Source organism: Motacilla alba, chromosome 1A (genome assembly GCF_015832195.1).
Source record: "Motacilla alba alba isolate MOTALB_02 chromosome 1A, Motacilla_alba_V1.0_pri, whole genome shotgun sequence".
NCBI lineage: Eukaryota > Metazoa > Chordata > Aves > Passeriformes > Motacillidae > Motacilla > Motacilla alba.
The window spans coordinates 57,283,352-57,306,792 of record NC_052031.1 but is presented as its reverse complement, the minus strand read 5'-3'; the positions used below and the strand labels follow the sequence as shown (position 1 = coordinate 57,306,792).

General features: G+C 42.8%; 1 protein-coding gene across 2 annotated transcripts in view; it reads left to right on the top strand.

Moving 5' to 3' along the window:
- Positions 1-22,650, top strand: part of RASSF8 (Ras association domain family member 8) — a 73,227-nt gene extending 50,577 nt beyond the window's left edge. For both annotated transcript variants that reach the window (XM_038153558.1, XM_038153559.1), the window contains 4 exons: positions 2,148-2,342; positions 14,355-15,244; positions 17,171-17,315; positions 18,435-22,650. In XM_038153558.1, the coding sequence (XP_038009486.1) occupies positions 2,240-2,342; positions 14,355-15,244; positions 17,171-17,315; positions 18,435-18,556 (1,260 nt within the window). In that variant the 5' untranslated portion in view covers positions 2,148-2,239 and the 3' untranslated portion in view covers positions 18,557-22,650. The remainder of the gene's footprint in view (positions 1-2,147; positions 2,343-14,354; positions 15,245-17,170; positions 17,316-18,434) is intronic.
- The last annotated feature ends 791 nt before the right edge of the window (positions 22,651-23,441 follow it).

Genomic DNA, 23,441 nt, shown 5'->3' with positions numbered 1-23,441 from the left:
TGGTATGGTGAGGCTCTAACAGGCTCTGGGTTTGTTGCTACCACAGCCTGTCATGTGAGGATCTTCCAGGTGTCCTCTGCATCATGTGTCAGTATTTGTCATCTGCTGGGTGAACTGTTTGGTTGTAGATGGGAAGTCATTGTTCCTCTCTAGGTTGGGGGCTGCAGTGGTGCATCTTTTAGATGCAGGAAGAGATGTTCACATCCCCAGGAGAAATTAGCTCTGCTTACACTGTAAATGTGAACATACTAGGTATTTGCACAGTGTTCTCCACACTATTTTTGCCTCCATGCGGTGCAGTTCTGTTCAATCCATCAGCATCATCAGATTCCATGTTTCTTGTGTAACTCCACCCTGCCTGTCTTCACTAATCTCCCCTAATTTTCAGATTTCTTTTACTCCATCCCTGTGTTATCCATTTTCCTGGTACTTATTTCTTTAAAAATATTGTCTTTAGTTTTATCCCTTTATCCATATGGGATTACCTGAGTCCATGAGCTTCTTTTATCATGTTACCACCATTTATTTCCCCTCTATCTGCTTAAGCAGCCCAGCTGTCGCACTAGGTTTTCTTTATTTGATTTTGGGTTTTTTGTTGTTGGTTGTTTTATAGGTGGTTTTTGGGTGTTTGCTTTTTTGTTAGTTTCTGGGGTTTTTTAAGGACTTAATCATCAGTATTGATGGCTTGGTTTTTGTTTCATTTTTGAGGGAATGTTCTATCATTTGAAGACAACAATATTTAGTGGGTTTACTACGAAATTGTTTTGCATAGTATCATTGCAGAGCCTATGGAAAAACCTAGGAAAAGACATTAGACAACATCTGGTTCCTCACATAACCAGCACAGTGCTGGCAGGGGTGAAACCACTCCTAGAACACTTTCCCTGATGCATCTCTTTGTTTTAGAGGGAGAGAGAAGCAATCAGTCTGTTTGCTTTGCTCTCTGGGTTCTGGTACACAATGCATGGGTTTTTTTGGGAATAGGAACCTTCAGCTGCTTCTGCAGAGAGACAAAAGTTGGACTCTCATGGATGGCTGTAATTAAAAATGTTTCCCTCTTGTTTTTCTGCAGCTCCACCTGCTAGAAATTATTGAACAAACACTGAAAGCATCTTTACTAGTCCCTGGAAACATTCAGGCAGCATATAAAGGAGTAGGAGCACCTGTTACTGGAAACTGTTATGAGTTTATTCTGGAGTTGTTTATATAGTGTTTTTTCTCTGGGTGCTCTTTTTGTAACAACTCATAAAATTTCAGGAAATAAACTGTAATGAAGCTTTGGGTAAGTCTGCAGAAGAGGTAGACATTGTTAAAGCATGGGATCCTAGAATGCAACCATAGAATTATTGAGGTTGGACAAGAACACTAAGTCCAACCTCTGCCTGATCCCCACCTTGTCACCCAGCCCAGAGCACTGAGTGCCACATCTAGTTCTTTCTTGGACACCTCCAGTGGTAGGGACTATGAACCTCCCTGGGCAGCCCCTTCCAGTGCTTGACAAACCTTTCATTATTAAATTCCTCCATATATTCAACCTGAGCCTCCTCTGGCACAACTTGAGGCTGTGCCCTGGGAGCAGAGCCCAACCAGCCCCTGGCTCTCCCCTCCTGTCAGGGAGTTGTGAAGAGCCAGAAGGTTCCCCCTGAGCCTCCTTTTTTCCAGGCTGAGCCCCTTTCCCAGCCCCCTCAGCTACTCCTCATCAGACTTGTGCTCCAGCCCCTTCCCCAGCTCTGTTCCCTTCCCTGGACATGCTCCAGCCCCTCCATATCCTTCCTGAAGTGAGAAGCCCAGAACTGGACACAGATTGGAGGAGTGGCCTCACCAGTGCCCATGATAGGGGGATAGTCACTGCCCTGGCTTTGCTGGCCATGCCATTGCTGACCCAGCCCAGGTGCCAGTGACCTTCTTGCCCATCTGGGCACAGCTGGCTCATTTTCAGTTGCTGTTGACCAGCACCACCGTCCTTTTCTGCTGGGCACTTTCCAGCCACTCTGCCCCCAAAATACATGAATGTATGGTTCCTGTTGTTGTTTTCAAAGAAAGGAGGTTGTGTTGGCTCTTCTACCTGATAGATGTCAAGGTGAAGTTGTCAACTTTCCAAATTGGCAATTCTTTGCTCTAAACAGCAGGATTTTTCTCTGTTCCAGCTGCTGCAGGAAGTCAGCTGCATGTCTCTGGTGCAGCTGCGAGAATGACTTGACTGATTTGCATTCATGGCTCTTGGATGATCTGGTGAACCATGGAGCTCAAAGTATGGGTGGATGGAGTGCAGAGAATCGTGTGTGGGGTCACCGAAGTCACAACATGCCAGGAAGTTGTAATAGCCCTTGCTCAGGCCATTGGTGAGTATTGCCAGATGGGAAGTGGGGTGAAGCTTTTTTTGTGAAGCTAAACCCAGGAGAGGTGGAGGAGCACTGGGTACCAGCAGAGCAGAAAATGCAGTGCACAGTGGAATAATCTTGCAATATAAACTTGTAGCCTTGGATTTTTCACCTGCCAGAGAGAGAGACTGAAAAGACAGAAAATAAACATTTTGAAATCTATAGCCTTCCCTTCAGTAAAGATTTATTCTCTAGATAATAATAATTATGCTGTCATTGGTTGTTGTAAATAATGCCTGGACTAAGGAAGGTGCTAAACTGTCAATATTCTGAGTACCAAAGAAAATATAAAAGCAGTGCAATATAATTGGTTGGCTAATGATGTTTGATGAAATTATACCCACTGTAAGTATCTTTAGTTATATTGGGAATAGTATAGATCAATGAAATTGATCCTTCAGGGTCTCCTCTGACTCCTGCATGCCACATAACTCACTGCTCATGAAAGGGAAACTTGGAAGTCTTTACACTGTTATCCCTTTGATGAACAGTTTAGAAGAGAAAAATAAAATCTTTCAGGCTCCACCACAGGAAAGTCTTGTCAGATGTTTCTCAGTGATTAAGGGCATCCTGAATAAGCCTCAACCTTATCCCGTCAGTATTTCCTACACTGATACCTGTTCTTCACTAAAATGTTATAATTTGCTTCACAAACTATTTAAATTTAGGCATTAAAACCTATGTGTTACCTAAAATTATTAGTTTAAAGGTGAGCTTCTGCATTTTTCAGTATGCAGCAGTTTTGCAAGATTGTATTAGCAGTCTGAGTCAATTTGAAAATAATGATTTTTAGAAAGTTAGATCTGTGAATGTCAGCAAGGTATTCTCCCTGTAAGCACAAAGTCAATTTCTCTGAAATTGATGTTTATTTATTTAAAAGTTAAACTTCTAAACATAGTTCCCATCTACATACATCTGATGGAGTGGAAGACTGGCATTTATTATTTTATACTTCAAGAGGATTGAACAAAATGCTAGCATGTGCTTATCTATATGCACCAAATAGCTTTTAAAGCTTCATTTAAAAATTGTAGAAAGTCAGTTTGTCTCTCAAATCTTGTAGTTGATGTTAAACTGTTAAATGTTTCTTTACTGGTTTAGTTTACTTGTTTTTGTTTAATGGTAATTGGTTCATCAATTGCTTCCATATCTCATCTTCTGCCTGCAGAGAAACAGTCTCAAAATTTTTGAGAAACAATTCTGTTAGCATGATCATTTTCTAGTAATAATTAAGTGATATGTGTTCAGAAATTATGAAGTGGTTGTGATGCTTTTGTTCTTCACTTTGTTTTCAATATCCCTTTCATTCTGTTTCCTTTGCCTTCTCCCACAGAAATGTCAGACTCCCAGTTCTAGACAGTAATTTAATGTTCTCCTGTGTAATTTCTCCTTGGGTTTCCTTCTGTATCCTCAGTTATTAGCCTGAGCTCTGTAAAGACTCCCTCAGCCTTGGAAACACACACAAGTTTTGTCAGCTCTGCAGGCTTCCTTTTCTGTAACATGTCACCAGTTTGTCTGGGACAGGCGACACTGCTTCCATGCTGAGATAAATTTCAGCTGCAACCAGAGCCAAATCAAGATAATCTTTTGGAAATTCCTTCCCAAGGCAAATAGCCTCTCTAGAAAACCCCCAGAACAATTTCTTGCTGGGACAGCTAGGACAGTATATCAAGCACCATATAAATTACACCTGAGTGTCTTTGGCAGTGTCTCCTGTCAGGCCATTCATCAGGACAGAACCATCTGGCTGCCCCTGTGATTTGGCTGTAGGTCCCAGCTTACCAGGACTAATTGTCACTTGAATTTGAATGGGAATCTATGAAAATGGATCCCTCTAACTCTCACCTGACATTTGGTGGTGGAAAGTAGCCAGTCTTAGTTGGCTTCCTCCTCACTTGGCTCTGATGGGATTTTCCACTTTGCAGTCTGGCTCCTTCAGCAGTCACATAACTTGGCTGCACTCATGGTTGTTTTGTCTGTCTGTAAAGTTTGTGAGATACCCCTTTTGTTTTGTTGTGCCTTCCAGTTTATTACTAGGTCCTTGACTTAAAGCGTACAACACACAAAACACAGTCTTCTTCACTGAGCCTGAAATGTGAATTGCAAGAAATATATTATTTTCTTGAAGTGCAGTGTCGGGAATATCTGAAAACTGGCTTATTTTACAGCCATGTCCACTGAGGAAAGCACAAGCCAAAGATACCTGGATTAAGACATCCATAGTTAAGAAGTTTCTCATGGACAAATGAAGCTGCCTCTATTCTAGACGTGAAAAATAAAGTTTTGTCCAGTATTTCAAGAAGAGGAAAATCAAAATCAGTATAGAGCTGTAGTTAGAAGACATCTTTGGACACTATCCAACTGTGCTGCTCAGAGCAGGGCCAGGCAGAGCAGGTTGCTCAGGACCAGGGGCAGTTGGGTTCTGAATGCACACAAGTGTGGAGACCTGACTGTAGCAGTGTTCACTCACCCTGGCAGTCAGAATGTGTTGTCCTTAAATGGAATTTCTTGTATTTTAAGAAGTGGCTTTTGCTGTTGCTTGATCAAATGCAAGGTCCTATCTCCTGATCTCCTGCTGTGATAAAAGCAACAAAAAGATTTCCATCTATGCACTTTTAAACCCTTCCCCCATATCATGAAAATTCAGTAACAACTTGAGGATACAAAAGTTTCTTGGGTTTTTTTGTTTTCTTTTTTTATGTTCTGGGGCTATTTTAGCATTTTTAAAAATCAAGTTATACTGGGCTATGAGCCTTTATAAGAGGTTCTGTTTCATATCCAGTGGCTAATCCTTTGGCCATGGCATTCTGTCACTAAACTTGCCTGGCTAATACTCCTTGACTCCTTAGAAACTGGAGCTCTTCCAGTAAAAAGTCTCTCTCTGGGGCTGTACTCCTGACAAATAACATTTGTGTTACCTGTTCTTGCACTGTGAGCTCCTTCCCTTTCCCCTGCTGTCCATCTCTTGATCACTACAGAACAGGAAATGACTACCCAAAGTAAGAACTTTAGGGGTTTTTGGTTGGTTCTGGGTTTGTTTTTTGGTTTTTTGTTTTTGGGTTTTTTTTTAATTTCTGTTTGGATTGAAGTTAAATGTCAGTCTCAAATGCCCCCTCACTGTTTAAAACAAAAGAAAAAAAAAGGGAGTTGTCTCATTTGGTGCCCCAACAAAGCTTATTTTCAACAATGTGTATGTAATTTATTGAATACAAGAGAGAATAGTATCAGTTGGATATAACTTTGGATACCAAAATTGTCTGTATCTGTAACTTAGAAGGAGTTGGAATTGCCTTAGCTGGAGGGTGGGTTGCTGGAATTCTGTTCAGGACAGATATAAAACTATTCAGTTACAAGTTTCCAGAGAGTGAAATCATCTCTCACTGGAATCTTAAAGAACACTTGATACTGCATTTTATGAGTTTTATCTGGGTCTGCTTTATTTTCTTTTTAACTCAAACTGTTTGCAAGTGACAAAGATTTGGCTTTTTAATACAAATAATAGAAGAGATTGATTATTCATGAGAAACAAAGCCCTCACCAAAACAGAAATACACCTCAGCACACAGTTTAAATAGAGAACCATGAGTCTTGTTTTAAAAATATTTTTGCCAGGAGAAATGAGCTTTTCCAAGGTTCATCCTTGTCTCTTTTAAAAATGTGCATTTGACAGCCCATTCTCTGCGAAGTTTTCTGTGCATTCTGTGAAAACCAGAATGGCTTCATATAAATATTGCTTGGTCATTTTGATTCCTCTTCATAATTTGGACAACTGAAAAAAAGTAAAAAGAGAGTTATTGATACTTTTAAACTTTGTGTGTGATGAGATGATTGATAAATCCAGCCAAAGGTCTGTTTTGAATGTGTGTGAGCATAGTGACTCCTCTCAAAAAGTCATTGTAATAGTGAGGGGGAAAGCAGGTGTATCCTAAAAAAGTGAGTCAAACAGGCAAATGGAGTTTAACTATAGATTTTTTTTTTAAATTGGCTTTTACTGGTTGTTTTCCATTCAAACACAAAAAATAAAAAATCTTCCAAAGGAATGTGGTGACAAATAGTGCAGTCACAAATACACTTGTCCTGTTTCCTTCAGAAGCACTGCTCTTCCACTTCCAGGATTTTTAAAATAAAAATGCAGGATTTTTATTGCATTTGTTGTGATTTTTTTTTTAACCCTTGAAGCCTAGAATGCATCTCCTCTGCTCAGAATGTTTGTTTCCTAGAAAGCAGATATTTCAGTCCAGAGACATGAAGCTTGCTTGAATTTCTTACCAAAAGAAACCTTCTGCCCTCCACCCTGTAATTTTCTGTGGCAAATAATTAAATTGGCAGACTTGCTTTAAACAGTGCTGTGGATTTTGGTGCTTCTGGCTGGAGAATCATGAGCGGCACTTCACTGAACAAGAAGTACAGCTGTCTCTTTTTAAAATTAAACAAATGTAGCCATCAGGGTTCTTTTTTTCCTTCCAGTTGAGTATTTTTCCTCAAAGATAAATGGAGTGTATTTATAAAAATTTATAAAAATGTCAGTGCTGTCTCTAACACGTGTTCCAGCATTGTAGGGCTCAGCCAGAGTTGTATTCGGAAAGATCAAATAACTTATTTTACAAAACTGTATAGTGACAGGACAAGGGGGAATGGCTTCACACTGACAGAGCAAGTTTAGATTGGATATGAGGAAGAAAATCTCCCGTGTGAGGGTGGGGAGGCCCTGGCACAGGTTGCTCAAGAGAAGCAGTGGCTGCCCCATCCCTGGAACTGTTCGAGGCCAGATTGGACAGGGCTCTGAACCACCTGGGATAGTGGGAGGTGTTCCTGCTAAGGATCTGCTTAGAATATGTGTTTTTTCAACCCCAATATTTCATTCTCTGCCTCTTCAAATAGCAGCATTAAGACGGATAATAAGTACAAGAAATTTTGTTATGATCCCATAGTGTGATCATATAAATTTTCTGGTTCAGAAATCTGGTGACAGTAACCTCACCAAGAGGGACCTGGGCTGCTATATGTGCTTTGCCGTGTGTTGCTGTGTGACCTCAGCCAAACTTCCCCATTGTTTCACCTATTTAGGACACAGCTCTAAAATAAGTGTGGTACCTCAGGGTGCTTGGAAAAAAGGCAGTTGAAAGTATGAAGTGATGACTGAGAGCTTTGTTCTGTCGGGTTGTGATAAAACTCCTGCATACCCTTTTTTTTTGAGAGCAAGGATAATGGTAATGAACTAAGACTTCAGTCCTAGTAAAGACATGGAGAGATGGCTGTGCCTGGAGAAATCAGCAGACCTTCTGTGGAGCCTGTATATCTCTGTGGATATTTCTTCGTAGGACTGGACTCCTCTCACTCTTTATTTTCTATTGTATTTCATACCTGTAGTTGCAAAATATAGCATGAGTTAAGAAATCTGAGTATTGCAAACCCTAACCTCTATTTTGAAGGGGGTTTTCTTTCCTCTTAATCTTAGGTATTTAATGAGTTTTAGGTAGCCAGAATGGTATTTTTTTAAAATTGCTATGGATGTTAACTTAAGTATCACATAATGAATGAAATGTCAGCTTCATATTTCAAAGATACTGAGTTCAAATAATCCTGGATTGATTAAAATTGCTGGCAATTACTTTTCTGTCAGAGCTGTTAAAGATTCAGGAGTTAATGCTGTTGTCCCTTTGGTAAGGCAGAGCATTTTCACCCACATGTTCCACATATTACGAGTTCTTAGAAGATTTTACCCACATGCAATTACTTTTTCTTTGCATTGCCTTGTTAAGGAAGACAGCCTAGGGCTGGAAGGCTGTCTCTGGGAAACCAAGTGGGTCAGAAAGTTGTATCCACATGCATTTTTCAGTGCTCTGGGAAGTCTGGATTTTTCTTGAGTCAAGTGTTGGCAGGTCTGGCTTTACCTCCATGGAGACCTGTGTGCAGGCAGGTGACAGTGTCTTTATTCTTATTCTTATTATGCACTTATTATGCACTGTGGTAAGTCTGGGGTGCTCATTCAGATTCAGCTCAAGACTGAGACTAGTGCAACTTCTCTTTTAGCATGGCTGTCTTAAAACTTCTCTCTTAGGTGACCATTTTCTTTTTTACCTTTTTTTTCCCAAGACTGTCCAGACTGCTACTTTGCAGGAAAGACTCTTGGCACAGCTGCTGTGCAGCAGAGGTGATGGGACCACTGGGGAAAATGGGAGCTAGGAATGTGTCTGCCAGGGAACTTCTATTGCACTGATTGCATCCTGGTAGTCTTAGGGACAGAGGAGAAACTGGGAGCAAGACTGCATTTGAAGTGTTTGGGAGCAAGTCCTGTGATGAGCAGCTGAAGGAGCTATGAGGGCTCAGCCTAGAGAGAAGGAGGTTCAGGGGGAGCCTTCTGGTTCTCCACAGGTTCCTGACAGGAGGGAGCAGCCAGGAAGTCAGGCTCTGCTCCCAGGGAACAACGGACAGGACAAGAGGGAATGGCCTCAAGCTGTGCTAAGGAAGGTTCGGGTTGGACATCAGCAGGAATTTCTTCATGGAAAAGGTTGTTAAGCATTGGAAGGGACTCCTCAGGGAGGTTTGGAGTCCCCATCCCTGGAGGTGTCCAGGGAATGACTGGATGTGGCACTCAGTGCTATGGGCTGGGTGGCAATGTGGGCAGTGGGCACAGCTTGGGCTCAATGATCTTGGCAGTCTTTTCCAGCCTAAATGATTCTACGACCTCTGGTGACAAAGACCTGCTCCTGCCCACCCCCAACCCCTTTTCTAGGGAAGGAGAGATACCCTCATGTTTAAGACTGCTCATCCCACCACTTTTCCCAGAAATGATGTGAGACCAGGGCAATAAGTTACCTGCTTGCACTGACTCACTGCTGTAGGTCCTGGCTCTGAAACATGTTACCTGCTTGCACTGACTCACTGCTGTAGGTCCTGGCTCTGAAACATGGGAGACGCTTAATGGAAAGGTTGATCTTGCTTGGTGCTTGGCATAAACATTTGTAGCCTGATAGGAAAGATAAGGCACAGATACATTTTTTCATGGCGTATAATACTACCTCCACAGCAAAATAAATGCGGTGTCTGAAATACTTTGCTTGTAGAGGATGATGGACTTTTGGGTGGGATTAATGGGATGAATCATTTCTGTCCTGAAAAAGGGAATTGATTACCTCTCAGGTTACAGTCCTGCCAGGAGTGTTGCTACTGCTGCTTTCCTTTGGAGTTTCATTTTCACTTTTGGCAGCAGAAATGGATGCTCTGTCTACTGTGTCAGCTGCAAATATTTAAGCATATAGAGGAGCTTGAAGTGAGTAATGTTGTCCTACTACCTTCATTGAGTATAATTCAAAAATCTGCCTCTTGAGTGTCTAAAAAATGTTCATTACCTTGTACCTATATTTCATTAGTTTAATCACTGTTCATTGTGATGGAATCTGTGTTTAAATTAGCAAATCACATCAATTATATCAATCCCATGCTAAGACTGCAGTGGCTGGGCACATGGCATGGGCACTTGGGTCCAGAGCTTGTGTTTGGCTGTGCAGCAGAGCCAGATCTAGGACACTGAGTGCAGTTTGCCATTTAATGTCCTAGGAAATCCAGGTTCAAACCACTCATGAGAGCTATTTGCAGGGTGTCAGAACATCAGCATTCTGGAGTCTGTTTCATTTCCTGAGGTCTCTCTCAATTTTGAAATAGATTATTCTTTTGAAGGTGTGCCTGTATAAGAACCTGTGATAAGTTTGTGTTCTTAGGGAGCTATAGGTAGAAACTTAAACTATTAACATTGACACTGCCTTTTGTACAGATGCAATGTGCTTTAGGGATGTATATATGTATCTGCTTCTGTTATTGCTTGCCATTTGCTGTCGGCAAAACAGATACAAGTTCTTGGTGATTGTTTTAAGATGGCAATATCACATGGTACATGTAGCGTCGCCATTCTGGGGACCATGTAGTAATCACAGAATCACAGAATGGCCAGGGTTGGAAGAGACCATAAAGATCATCCCGTCCTGGATGGCGGGGTTGGAATCCCCTGGGGGATCATCCTGTCGTCCCCCCTGACATGGGCAGGGACAACTTCCACTATCCCATGTTGCTCCAAGCCCTGCCTGGACTTGGACACTGCCAGGGATCCAGGGGCAGCCACAGCTTCTCTGGGCAACCTGTGCCAGGGCCTCAGTACCCTCACAGGGAGCAATTTATTCCATATACCCAATCTAAACCTCTTCTCTGTCAGTGGGAAGCCATTGCCCCTTGTCCTGTCACTCCAGGCCCCTGTCAAGAGTCTCTCTCCATCTTTCCTGTGGGCTCCCTTCAGGCACTGAAGGCAAAAGTGAGGTCACCCTGGAGCTTTCTCTTCTCCAGGCTGAACAATCCCAATTCCCTAAGTCTTTCCTCCCAGCAGAGCTGCTCCATCCCTCTGATCCCCTTGGTGTCCCTGCTCTGGCCTGGCTCCAGCAGCTCCTGGTCCTTCCTGTGCTGGGATCCCAGAGCTGGATGCAGCCCTGCAGGGGAGTCTCAGCAGAGTGAGGCAGAACCACCTTTCCCCTGCTGCCCATGAAGTAGCTGGACCTGAAATAGGGTGCAGAAGTTCCGTGCTTTTTCCAGCCTTTGAATTCCTGTTTTCTGAAGAGGAAACTACGGAACACAGCACTACTTGTGCTTTTTTGAGCCTGTCTGGATGGTTTTCTCTACCATTCCCATCAATACAAGGCTTTGATAGAAGTATCAAAAAAAAAAAAGTGTAATATGTTCTAGTTGCAGTTAAAGCAAAATTTTATTTCAGAAGTTTTAGGGGGATTCACTGCTGAACTGGTGACTGAACCTTCCCTGGAGATACTGCAAAATTCTGGGTGGGATTCAATATAATATTCAGCTGGAGAAACACACTGTAATTTGAGGAATGCTGTGCATTGCTGATACATGGCCATTACCTGAATGCGACTGTAACTTAATTTTTAAAATACTAAGTTTGCATGAATGAGGGTGGACTGAGTTCTGCCAGGTGCTTTTTGTGTCCAGAAGCTTGTGGACAAACACACAGGGCAAGAAGCAGCATGCAGGTGTCAAACTGTTCCTCATCAACAACCCGGGCAAGCTGCTTTCTCTTTGTCAGTGGTGGCTGCACATCAAAACCAGGAGTTTGCTACAGGGACGCCTGTGTTCTGAAATACTCTGTCATTAGTTCTGAATTAACTCATTCGCCCTTTCATTTGTGAATTAATCCCCTCTAATGCAGGCAAACATCACAGTTGTGGTTGTCTGGGTATTGTTAATCTGCGTCATGCACAGGCTGAGCACCAGACCTGGGTAATGATCTCGCAAGAGAACAGCTTTGTTTTAGAGCAGTCCTGAGCTCCAGGTGTAGTTGTTGAACTGTGCAAGTATTACTTGTACAAAACACTTTCTTTTATGTGGATCTTGAGTGCCGAGTTCATTATTTAGGGCTGCATGTTGATTTGGAACCCTAAGCTAAGATGAAAATAGTTCTTGGCAAGTCTGTGCTTAATTCTTTAATTCACTTTTGGTCAAGGTTGTTAGAGTTCTATTCTCCTCCCCCCTCTTCTTTCTTTTTTTTTTTTTTTTTTTTCTTCTTTTTGGTCTCCTGTTACATTTCTTTTAAGTAATGAATTTAATAGCATAGTGAATAGAAACTGCACTCTGCTCCCCTAGTGGTACCTACTCTAGTTTGCAATTTCAGGACTTCTTTGAACCTGTTTCTGACACAACATGCACATTAGTACCACCACCATGATTACAAGCTGGAAACTTCTAAGATGAGCAAAACAGAGCAGTGAAGTGCAGCTTTTGTCCTGGGGTATGTTGTCACTAAAGTTTTCTTCTCCAGGATTTATTGTCCGTATGCTATGGCAAACAATAGTAGGTTTATTTTTCCTGTAACAACACCAATGCCTACTACGAACTCTAAATCTTCATGAATCAATTAGCAAGATTGTGAGTTAGCAAAAATCACTCACTTTACACCATATACCTTTATAAACTTGATTTTGAAGAACTTTTTTAGAATAAGCCTTAAATCTCTTTCTGAGCCAAGCATGTTAGTATGCTGATAGGTTTGGGGCTTTTTCCCACTTTTTTTCCTCAGTCCCTACCCAGTCATTTATTTATATGGCATTTGGGGTGGTGGATTCCTCTTCTTGTACTGCCTGCCTTTTTTGCTGACTTCCATCAGCCAAATCTTTCAGCCCTCAGTCCTAACTTAGAAGTAAACACAGACATTTTGGTTTCTGACTGGGTCAGCCAATCCCCGTGGGATGAGCCATGAGCCAAAATCGCCTGTTCGCCAGGTGCTGCCTCTGCAGACAGTTTTTTCTTATTCTTTGCTTTGGGATCTAATTGTGAGAAAGTGAGAGGAGAAGAACATTTCCAATGCAGTAGTTATAGCTTGGGAAGCTCTTCAGAAGGCAGTGTTTGATTTTAGAGGGGTGCACAGTGTGTTAATCACCACAGTGCAGCTTATTTCCCACAAATCTGAAATGAGGAGTCCATGTGAGTGTTGTGACTGGAGGTCGGGGTAGATCTCCAGCCTGAGATTAGGATATTTTTGTCATTTTGAGAAAAGTGTGATGATTGGGCAGGTAGTATCAGGTAAGAGAACACATCCAGTGCATTACCACTGATAACTACATTTCTTCTGACTCCTCCACTCTGTAGTTGCATATATGACAGGTATTTCAGGCTTTTATGTGCTGAAATAAATCATTTGAATGATCATTTCTCATGAAAATGAATGTAGGTAATGCATTAAAGTAGCTAATGATGGTTTTAAGGTTAATGGCAATTGTGGAGCTGATCAGAAATTCATTAGCATAAAATGCTTTAAAAGCAGTTGATCTTTCCTATCTTGTTCTAAATAATGCTGTGGCTTTTAAATGAGGTTACTTTGACAGGGGAAACTCTTCTGGAGAGGGAGAATGCTATATTTCAGAGAAGTGAGAGTGCTTAGAAAAATATCCCATAAGTGGTGTTGGAGGAGGAAGACTGCCGATCTAAGTGTGTTTGGTAAGAACCCAGATGAAGCCACGAACATAAGTTGTATTGTCAATGGAGCGTTTAGAAAAACTCAGCACTTAGACTCAAACTTCTTCATGAAGGCTGGGATCCCACTGGGGATGTGGGAGCTGCTGCTACAGATGACAACATTGTGCAGGGAACTCGATTGCTCATTCACTGTTCAGGCAGCCTCTGCTGCTCTTGTCCCTGTGTGCTCCTCATTGAAGGTTTGTCACAGCAGCAGTACTGCCATGGGCATCACAGGCTGTGGCCCAGGCTGGATCAGTGTCTGAACAAACTGGAGGGCATGAACAGGGGAGCTGAGGCTCTGTCAGTCATTAACAGCTGCCTCTGATTCATGGAGGTTTAACAGCACACACACTGCTTCCACATTTGATATTTCTTTGTGGCTGCATGAACAATCTGGGCCTATTCTTGTTTTCTTGGCCTAGAGGTTCTCACGGGGTGTATATACGTGGTAGTTACCAACGCTGCTGGGTCACTTGCTTTATTCTTCCCTGTGAGGGTGGTGAGGCCCTGGTACAGGTTGCCCAGAGAAGCTGTGGCTGCCCCTGGATCCCTGGCAGTGTCCAAGGCCAGGCTGGATGTGGCTCTGAGCAAGCTGGGATAGCAGAACGTGTCCCAGGGGGATGGAACTGCCTGATCTTTAGGTCCATTCCAACCCAAACCATTGTGAGTGCGATTCCATGAATCCCAGTCCGTCCCAGCCTGCCGGCAGCTCCGGGATTGTGCAGTTCCGCGGTTCTCACCGTGTCAATCCTTCGCTGCTGCCGCTCCCGCCCTGCGCGGGGAGGGTTTAGAGGCGAACTCGGTGATGTGCGGGCAGCGTGTGCTGCGACAGGGGCAGGTGCGCTGAAACAGCCCGTGAGGGACGGGAGCGTCCTGTCCCCTAAGCCCGCTGCCGTCCCTCACGGGCGGAGCGGTGGCGCCCCCCCGCGGCCGTGCTGACGCTGTGCTCCCTTGCAGGGCGCACCGGGCGCTACACGCTGATCGAGAAGTGGCGGGACACGGAGCGGCACCTGGCGCCGCACGAGAACCCCATCGTGTCCCTCAACAAGTGGGGACAGTACGCCAGCGACGTGCAGCTGATCCTGCGGCGCACCGGGCCCTCCCTGAGCGAGCGGCCCACGTCGGACAGCGTGGCACGCATCCCCGAGAGGACTCTGTACCGGCAGAGCTTGCCGCCCCTGGCCAAGCTGAGGCAGCCCGTGGACAAGGCCATGAAGAGAAGGGAGCCGAAAAGGAAATCCCTTACCTTCACTGGCGGCGCGAAGGGGCTAATGGACATCTTCGGGAAGAGCAAGGAATCAGAGTTCAAGCAAAAGGTGCTCAACAACTGTAAAACAACAGCGGACGAGTTGAAGAAACTGATCCACCTCCAGACGGAGAAGCTTCAGTGCATCGAGAAGCAGCTGGAATCCAATGAAGCAGAGATCCGCTACTGGGAGCAAAAGTACAATGCCAGCCTGGAAGAAGAAATCCTCAAACTGGAGCAGAAGATCAAACGGAATGAAGTGGAGATTGAAGAGGAAGAGTTCTGGGAAAACGAGCTGCAGATTGAACAAGAGAATGAAAAGCAGCTGATGGAGCAGCTGCAGGAGATGAGGCAGAGGATCCTGGAGTGTGAGAGTAAGCTCAAGGACTATGTGTCTCAGATCCATAACATGGAGAGTGGCCTTGAAGCAGAGAAGCTGCAGCGAGAAGTTCAAGAGTCCCAGGTGAATGAAGAAGAGGTCAAGGAAAAGATTGAGAAGGTGAAGGGAGAAATTGATATTCAGGGCCAGCAGAGTCTGAGATTGGAAAATGGCATTAAAGCAGTAGAAAGGTCTTTGGGCCAAGCTACCAAGCGATTACAGGTAAGATTGTCATTTTATCCATAGCTAGAGAAAGTCAAAGACTGTGACTAATTTCTCTAATACAAATCTGAAGCCTATGAAAGACAACACAAAAAAGTTTTCAAAGTGAATCAGGGTAAAAGGCAGAATATGTTGCTTTCGTTTTCAAATCACGTTTCAGCTTGTGGGGTTTTTCTGGAGAGCAGACAGTTTTTATTTCACCTGTGTTTAACTTGCTCATTCAAACTGTCTGAGAAGAAAAGCAGTAATTTGCACCATCATAGCCTTTTCTGAGGATAAACTTCTGATCTTTGCTAGGTTTGTCTGCCACCAAAAGAGATGAATTACAAAGAACAGTCCAAAAGCAGCACCTGGAAAGGTACAGAGCTAAAGTAAAGTACCTGCAGCCTTACAGGGCTTTGGTTTTAAAGAACAGCATCCCTCTTTTCCTGGCTGACTGGCTGATGTTCAGGATTTTATTTTCTCTACACCTCAGGCATTGGTGGCATATGTGTCAAAAGATAATCCAGTCCCTGTTTCCTTGCTAAAGTTAATGATATCACCTGAAACTTGATAGAGCATGAAAGAATAAAGGAAGTCCACTGCTAGCTGGTTGAGGTGGAGGAAAGATTGGAGCTCCTGGGATTTTTATGTGCCACGTAAGGTAGTCTTAAGGCAGCACACATCAGTTGGAGTTGTGGTCCTTGCTGATTCCTAGGATTCACAGTTATTCTGCAGTGCTGCAGTGGTAATAAGGTGATTCCACTGTGAATATGGATAGGGATTTTGTATCCTTATTCCTGCCTTAGAACCATGTCAGTATGAGCTGGTTTTCCTAGATGATGGGGGGGGGGGGGGGGGAAGTAATCTTTTCATCCAGAGCAATATGGATGAAAACTGTAAGCAGTTTTGGCCATTATTATCTATGCTAAGTTTCCAGACATGCTACACTTAAGGATTTGCACTGATGGAAAGCTTCAAGTCCTCTTTATGTGTTTTGTCTACCCTCAGTCACATTTACTGAGGCTATGATGGAGTTCAAAATATTTCTGGCTTGGTTCTTTTCATAGTCTGTTTTCTTGGGAAAGTTCCCATTCAATTCAGATCTTCCAGATGTCTTCTTTAGAAGACCTAAAGGTGCACAAATCTGGAAGTCCACAAGAAAATAAACTGAGCTCTGCGTTATGGAGCTTTGAGAGGGAGGAAATAGACAAATATTTTATTGCATACCTGAAGTTAAAGCAGCTCAACCTCTGTGTGTGGGAATAATAATAGTCCAAGAGCTGTAATTATCAGAGCTGTAAGTTTTGCATATCATGACAGAAGTACAGAAAAAGATCCTAAATGATCATCTGTGCTTTGAAGGGGTGGGCAACCAGTCAGGCTTTGGCTTCATTGCACAAAACCCTTGCAAAGTGAGAAGGCTCTGGCCCAAAAAGTTTAAATAGAAAATGCAAAGAACAAGAAGAGAAAATAATTTTACTCCATCTAAGATCAGAAGAATTAAATGAGCTGTCCAAGTCGTGCTGGACACTTCAGGAAGAAGTAAGGCTTGGTGCCAGACTGCTGCTCAGTTGATTAGTATTTCAGCATTCACACTATTACCTTTGTTTGCTGATGTGCCAAAGTTTTTCTCAGGTGGTATGAGAAACAGCTGCTAGTCATCCAAGAAGCAATATAAAAATAAAATACCTTAAGAAAAACCCAGTTAGGGTCATGGGTTGGACTTAATGATCTTAGAGGTCTTTTCCAACTTAATTGATTCTGTGATTCTTAAGTGCTAGCGAGTGTTGACTGGCTTTTTAAATTACAAGATTAAAATACCTTTCAACTCATCAATTTTCACTTGAGCTTTAAAAATTGGAGGCTTTCTCATCAAGAAGAGCAGCTGTATGGTCATGAAATGCTGCTTTATTTGCTCAGCAGATATTTTCTGTTTTCTGGCAGGATAGGGAACAAGAACTGGAACAACTGACCAAGGAGCTGCGCCAGGTGAACCTGCAGCAGTTCATCCAGCAAACGGGAACCAAGGTGACCGTGTTGCCGGCAGACCCCGTGGAGGTGGAAGCCCCACATGTGGAGCTCGAAAGAGGTGCAGCCCTCCGAATGCTTTGGGAGGGAGGGAAGGAGGGAGAAGGGGCAGGCAGTGCCTTTACTGCCGCATTTACTTTAATGCTGACACTCCTACACGAAGTGAATGCTCCCTTAGTGAAGACACTAGCAAAACACTATGAGAGCCCATTGTCGGGTACTTCTTTTCATTCCAAGGGTTTAGCAGGCTCTAAATAAAGAGCAGTATGTGGAGAACTTCTCTCCCACTGTGCCCGAGCATGCGTTTGTCCCATCAGCAACGCATTAAGCCTGCAGCTTTCAAGCGGGGCCGCCATGGCTGGCTGCCAGCAGAGAACGTGATCGTACATCTGACATTGCTGTTCGTCTGGGTTTTTCCTCTTCTGGTTGGGGGTCGTCAACGCAGAAAAAGGAATGTGTCTGGATCCCAAGAAACCCCCGACAGCAGCTGCACGGGAATAGGAGCCGATCCAGCTGGGCTGCCAGCCATGCAGAAGTCCTGCACAGATGGCTGTTACGGCGGGTGCGAATTGCCTTTGCCCCCAGTGAGATCAGCGCAGCCTGCACGTGCCCACATCTGGATTGAGAATTTCCTGGGCAGAACCACGGGAGCGTTTTGAATGCGTGTCAGAGCTGCAGCACCAGCACAGTCGAGTGCTTTTTCCAGCACTCTGTCTCGGCATTCTCCTGTGCAGGGTCTATCCCTCTGCTCAGAAAACTTTATAACCAAAAGGCACTGGGGAGGCAAGGGGGTGGGGAGAGAAGAAAAGACAACCAGGCCTTCAAATGCAGCGCCTGTAGGAACTTTTAAGTGGGAAGGAAGCTGAAGCTTTGAGTCATGTTACACGTTCAAGCTCTTTCTGCATGTCCCCGTTTAAGTGCGTGTGTGTGTGTGTGTATGTGTGTGTGCGCATGTGTCTGTGTGTATGTTTCTCATGGGAGGGTAATTCTTTTGTGTGGGTTTCGTTCTCTTATGAAGTGAGTAGGAAATGTTGCACCTTAGATCTCCTCACTTCCTAGCCAGGCACTTCAGTAGTTTGTTACATGTGGAATTAGTTTTTTCTGTATTGCATTAAGCAGGAGGAGGGGGAGAGGTGCACCCCTGCTGATGACTTTTCTAATTGCCCTTTTTCTCATGCAGAGCCAGCCTTTCAATCTGGGTCACTGAAGCGCCCTGGCTCATCGAGGCAACTCCCCAGTAACCTTCGGATCCTACAGAACCCCCTGTCATCTGGTTTTAACCCAGAGGGCATTTATGTATGACAGTATGTACCTCTTCTAGAGAGGACCTAGCAAGGTACCCTGAACAAGATACACTTTATTTTATTCAGCCAGTGATGAATGGAAGAAGTTTGTCTTGTTTTTTTGTTAACACCACCGTGTTATTTCTTCTTCTTCTTCCTCCAACACCACTTGGAGCCATACCCTGTGCACTGATGCTAAAGAGACAGGAACTGTCTCGATTCATAACTGGCAAGGATGACCTTGCTGTCAACACAGCTTGAGTGCAAAAATCTTCATTGTTTTTGCCACTTCAGAAGTGTTTGGGAAAGTATTGTTCCTTGTATAGTCATAAATGGAAGACTGAGGGTGAAGGAAACAGTGTATGCAACTTACCTGAGGTTTAATTTATTCCCTTTAATCAATGGACCTGTGAATGTTGACCTTTTATATTTTTATTTTTAACTTGTGAATTATCACGCATGGCTGTGTGTCAGTCTGACGAGGTGACTTTAATTTGTGTGTACCAACATCCCCCATCTGATCAAGTACAGCAACCTGCAATGCAGAGTTCTGAGGGGTGCTGAACCATTGCAGTGGTTTCTCACCACTAACTTTGTTCATTTCTGTCATGGGTCATCATATGTCATGTTCCATCCATTGCTACCTTTTAAGGCTTGAATAGTGAGCTTGTGGGATTTACTTGCTGTTGTATCTGCCTTGAATGAAACACCTAGTGTTCAAAAGATTTATGGATTTTAAACCTTGGCTTGGTAAAAACATTTCCAGCATATGATTGAGGATGCACTAGTTAGATGATATTTTATTATATAGAATGTATATTTGAAATATTTTGCCACATTGTATATGCCTTTTGAGAAAAGAACAATGTAAGAAGTTGTCTTCATATATCTTACCCCAAAAGAGAGTAGGAGGCTTTCACTGTGTGTGATTTTGTACTTCATTTTTTCCACTAGCCATTACAGTGTTCTTGTTTTGTTACAAATCTTGCTGTTGGAGAGGAAGAAAGACACAACACAAATGAGTATCCACTTCCAACCTTCCAGAATCCACTCAAGTTTTGTGAAGGAAATAAACCTGGCAGAGTCCCAAGAAGTCAATAGCAGAGTTCTTATTGACAGGAGTGAGGCCAGGATTTCATTCAGCTCCCTGGTAGAGACATTTGGTCCTTCTGAAAGACAGTCACTTAGAGAAGGTAAAGCCTCCAGTCAGAAAATTCACACATTTGGTGGTCATTTTTCACAAAACATATGAAAAGAGAACATTATCACATCTTGATATTGCTCTAATGCAATCAAAGCTAAGAAAGAATTAGACAAAAAGGGTTTCCTGCAGAAAGTAGCTGCTCCCAAATAGCTCATTGGTTGCAGGCCTTGAAGTGAGATTGTTGCAGGGGACACCAGGTTTATGGAGAAAGGGACTGGCATCAGTGGGACACACTGTAAATGTTGGGGGCTGGCCTCATGGATGAGTTAGGGGAGGGATAGGCCTTTCCTGGTTTGGATTTCCGGTTCTAACAGCAACTCACAGCATCATCCTCACCTTGGAGATCCCCTGGGCACAAGGTCGGGACACTATGCCCTCACTGCAATGCTGAATACTTGGGCTCCTGATGCCCTGCTTGGCAGGGTCAGGATTTTACCACTGCTAGGAAACTCCAAGCTTTTAGCCATAGAAAAATACTTAACTCCTAGCATCCTCTTGTGTTGATTCACTGATGTGCAGATAAATGTTAATTTAAGTCTCCTTTTCTAAAAAAGGAGCTTCTTGACAAATGGAAGTTTTAAAAGATATAACAGAAGATGAAGGATTCTTGAGTGTTTAATGCATTTTTCCCTTTCCACTTATTAATGGCATCATATATTCTAAAAATGCTGCTGTATTTAGATTTACAGCAACAGATAAGGCTGTGAATATATAAAGGACCTTTCCAAATGGACTCTGAATTTTTACTGTTTGACTTATCAGTTGTTTTTTTTTTTTTTCATCTTCCCTTGTGAGTAAACTGGAAAATAAGATATTCCTACCTGAGGAACCTTTGCAGTGCTCACCCATTTTACTGTTAGTTTATCACAATTCTGTGCTCATGTTTACTGTGCCCATAAATTTGTATTAAAAAAAAAAGAATGTGTGTATATATATATATATATATATAAAGTGTAAAATATACATAGACTGGGGACAATATCTGTCCAAGGTACTTGAGCATATATGCCTTACATTCTGGGTTCAATTTACAGAAATGAAATGGCCCTCTCCAGTAGATATCTTGCATCTTCAGCACCTCTTGATGTTAGAGAACTGAGGCACGCAGCACCTTGCAAAGTCTGGCCCAAATTATGCTGCATGGGGGTGGGGGGAAAGAGTCTTGTCCTAAGATGAAGTATTTTTAAGGCAGATCAGCATATTTACCCCAGCTAATGATTTTGTCATATTCTGTGACTGGTCCATCTTCCACAGATGTCAGTATGAGCTGAATTGGGCTCTTATATCGTAAAACCTGCTCTCTTTCTCTGCCAGGTTATTCTGTAAGACAGAGGGAGGAGGAAAAGGATTAAAAGGAAGAGTAAAAGCAGCTTTGGAGGGCTTAAATTACAGCTTTGTCATAGAATCAAGGGAAGAATTTGCCATTTGAGTTAAAAAGTAGCACCTGCTGACTGCAACAGCTGTTGGACACAGGAGCCAGCCTGGAGCTGGCTCAGGAGTGATCACTTCAGCACCCCTGAGTGGCCCCTTCTTGCCAGGGCTTTGGCATATGTCAAGGTGAACTGAAAAACGTTTGCAGCTTCAGCCACTCCTGTGGCCAAGGAGTGGCTTTGCTATCCAGACCTGCCAGTTGTGAGACACTGACAAATTCCCCTGCCGCCACCATACTCCTCTTGCTTACTGAATTTCACCCAGGCTGAAGTTCCATAGTATTTTGACCCTCTCTGTAAATAAACCAAAAAGAAATGGCATGCCCATGTGAATTGACCCATGTGTAACAGTTAGAAAAATCCCTCACACTATGGCGTTTACAGTTTTGCTTTGGATCAACTGCGAAAACTCACTATTTCTTTACAACTGTACAAAAAGTCCATTTTCAGAAGTGTTCCAAACCTCCTAGGGCATTAGCAGAAAGGAAGCTACACATAGTAATTTTATCAAGTGCCATATTATTTACTGGGCAGCATGATAAAAATGGGGTTTTTTGCTTGCATTAAGTAGTTGAATACACAAGCACTATTTTCAAGTGCACAGGGAATTTATATGGAGAACTCCTGTAATTTATTACTAATGGAAATTAACTGTGTTACCTCTCTCATCCATGAGGATGGAGATGATATGTTGTTAGGGGAAAAGAGGGGGGAGACCATCTGAAAAGCCAGTAGGTTAAGGCTAAGGTGAACAGTCTGAATGCCTGAGCAAGGGAGAAACCAAGTCCCATTCTAAAAAGTCAGCTCCCAGTATCTTTTAGTGGGACTTAGGTTCCCAAGTGCCTGAATTGCTTCTGGAAATGGTATGTTAGCTTTGAGATTGCTTGCTTTTCTAAACCCTGGCAAGTTCAGAGGAAGTTTTTGAAGATGAGAACTACCACTACTAGCATTAACAATATGCAAACATATGAGGTAAGAGGGATCCTTTAGTGAAATAAACATCTCCTCTTGGGGCAGGCTTGTTTTTAGTGTGGAGAGTATTGCATTATTTTAGTGAACTGGGATCATATGAGTATGATCAAGAAACACCGATCTTGTAATTTTTAGTGAGTTACCTTGAAGCATATAAATTCCTGATGTGCATTAACTTGAGTGAATTGGGCCTTAATGATACATGTAAATAACAAAACTGTATTCAGATATTTTTTTCCAGAAAATAGTCTCTATTGGTCTGTACTTTATAAAAAAAAAAGTGTCTAAGTATTACTTTTATATTACACCTCCTTTTTTTTGGTTGTTTGGTTTGTTGTTTTTTTTTTTAGAACATTGAAATGTGCATGTTTATTCTATTTGCTACAGTATTTTAAAGTTTTGGATGAAGGCCAACAGTTGTATGGAGATGACAAAACAATCATTCTGTCTATTTATTCAGTATTGCTGCTTAAAGTTTTCAAAAATAAAGCTTTCAATGCCAATATAGTGACTGATTGAAAGCTGTTCTAGCTCTCATCAGGTGTTTTTTTCCTCTGTTTGTAGAAAACTAACTAAGTGAGACTTGGTGTATGAGCTGTTATACCAGCAAAGAATTATTGCAATAATATTGGGGGCTGGGTGTAAGTGTGTGTAGTAAATACCAATGTATGCATGCAGTGAATGCCTTTAGGTCTCTAAGTGGAGTGCTGAAGAATGTTAAATCCTTTGTGGTCTTGCAAGCACTTTAGACATGTGACCAAGTACTGGTTAGAGCTTTGTGCTCATGTGTGGTGCATGTGAGGGCAGAACAAAGAGGTCACAAAGGATCAACTCAGAGCCCTTTGAACCTTTGATGGGATTTAAGGACATTTTGGAGCATTCCACAGTTGTGTGTCTGACTGGGGCCAAAAAAACATGTTCTGATACAAAACCCTTTCAGGTGCAGCAAGGATGCCTCAAGTGTAGCTGGTACCTCTGAAAATTTTAGTAGTTCTGAAATGGATCAAGTGTGCCTGTTGTACTTGTGAAGTGTGTCAGAATGCTGAGAGTGCTCGCCCTCACCATCATCCCATGAAACTGCTAACTAGGGGTTCTGACTGGAACACTTGAGTTGCTGATGCTTTAACTTAGATAAGCAACACAAACTGTGAAAACACAAGCGAGCATTTTATTACTGCTCCGCTTCAATGCAAGATGAAAATCTGTATTATATGTAACTATATTTTTTGTCATTTAAGAAGCTTCTATTTTTTATTATTCTCATGAATGGTTGACAAAAAGTATTGGATATGCTCCCA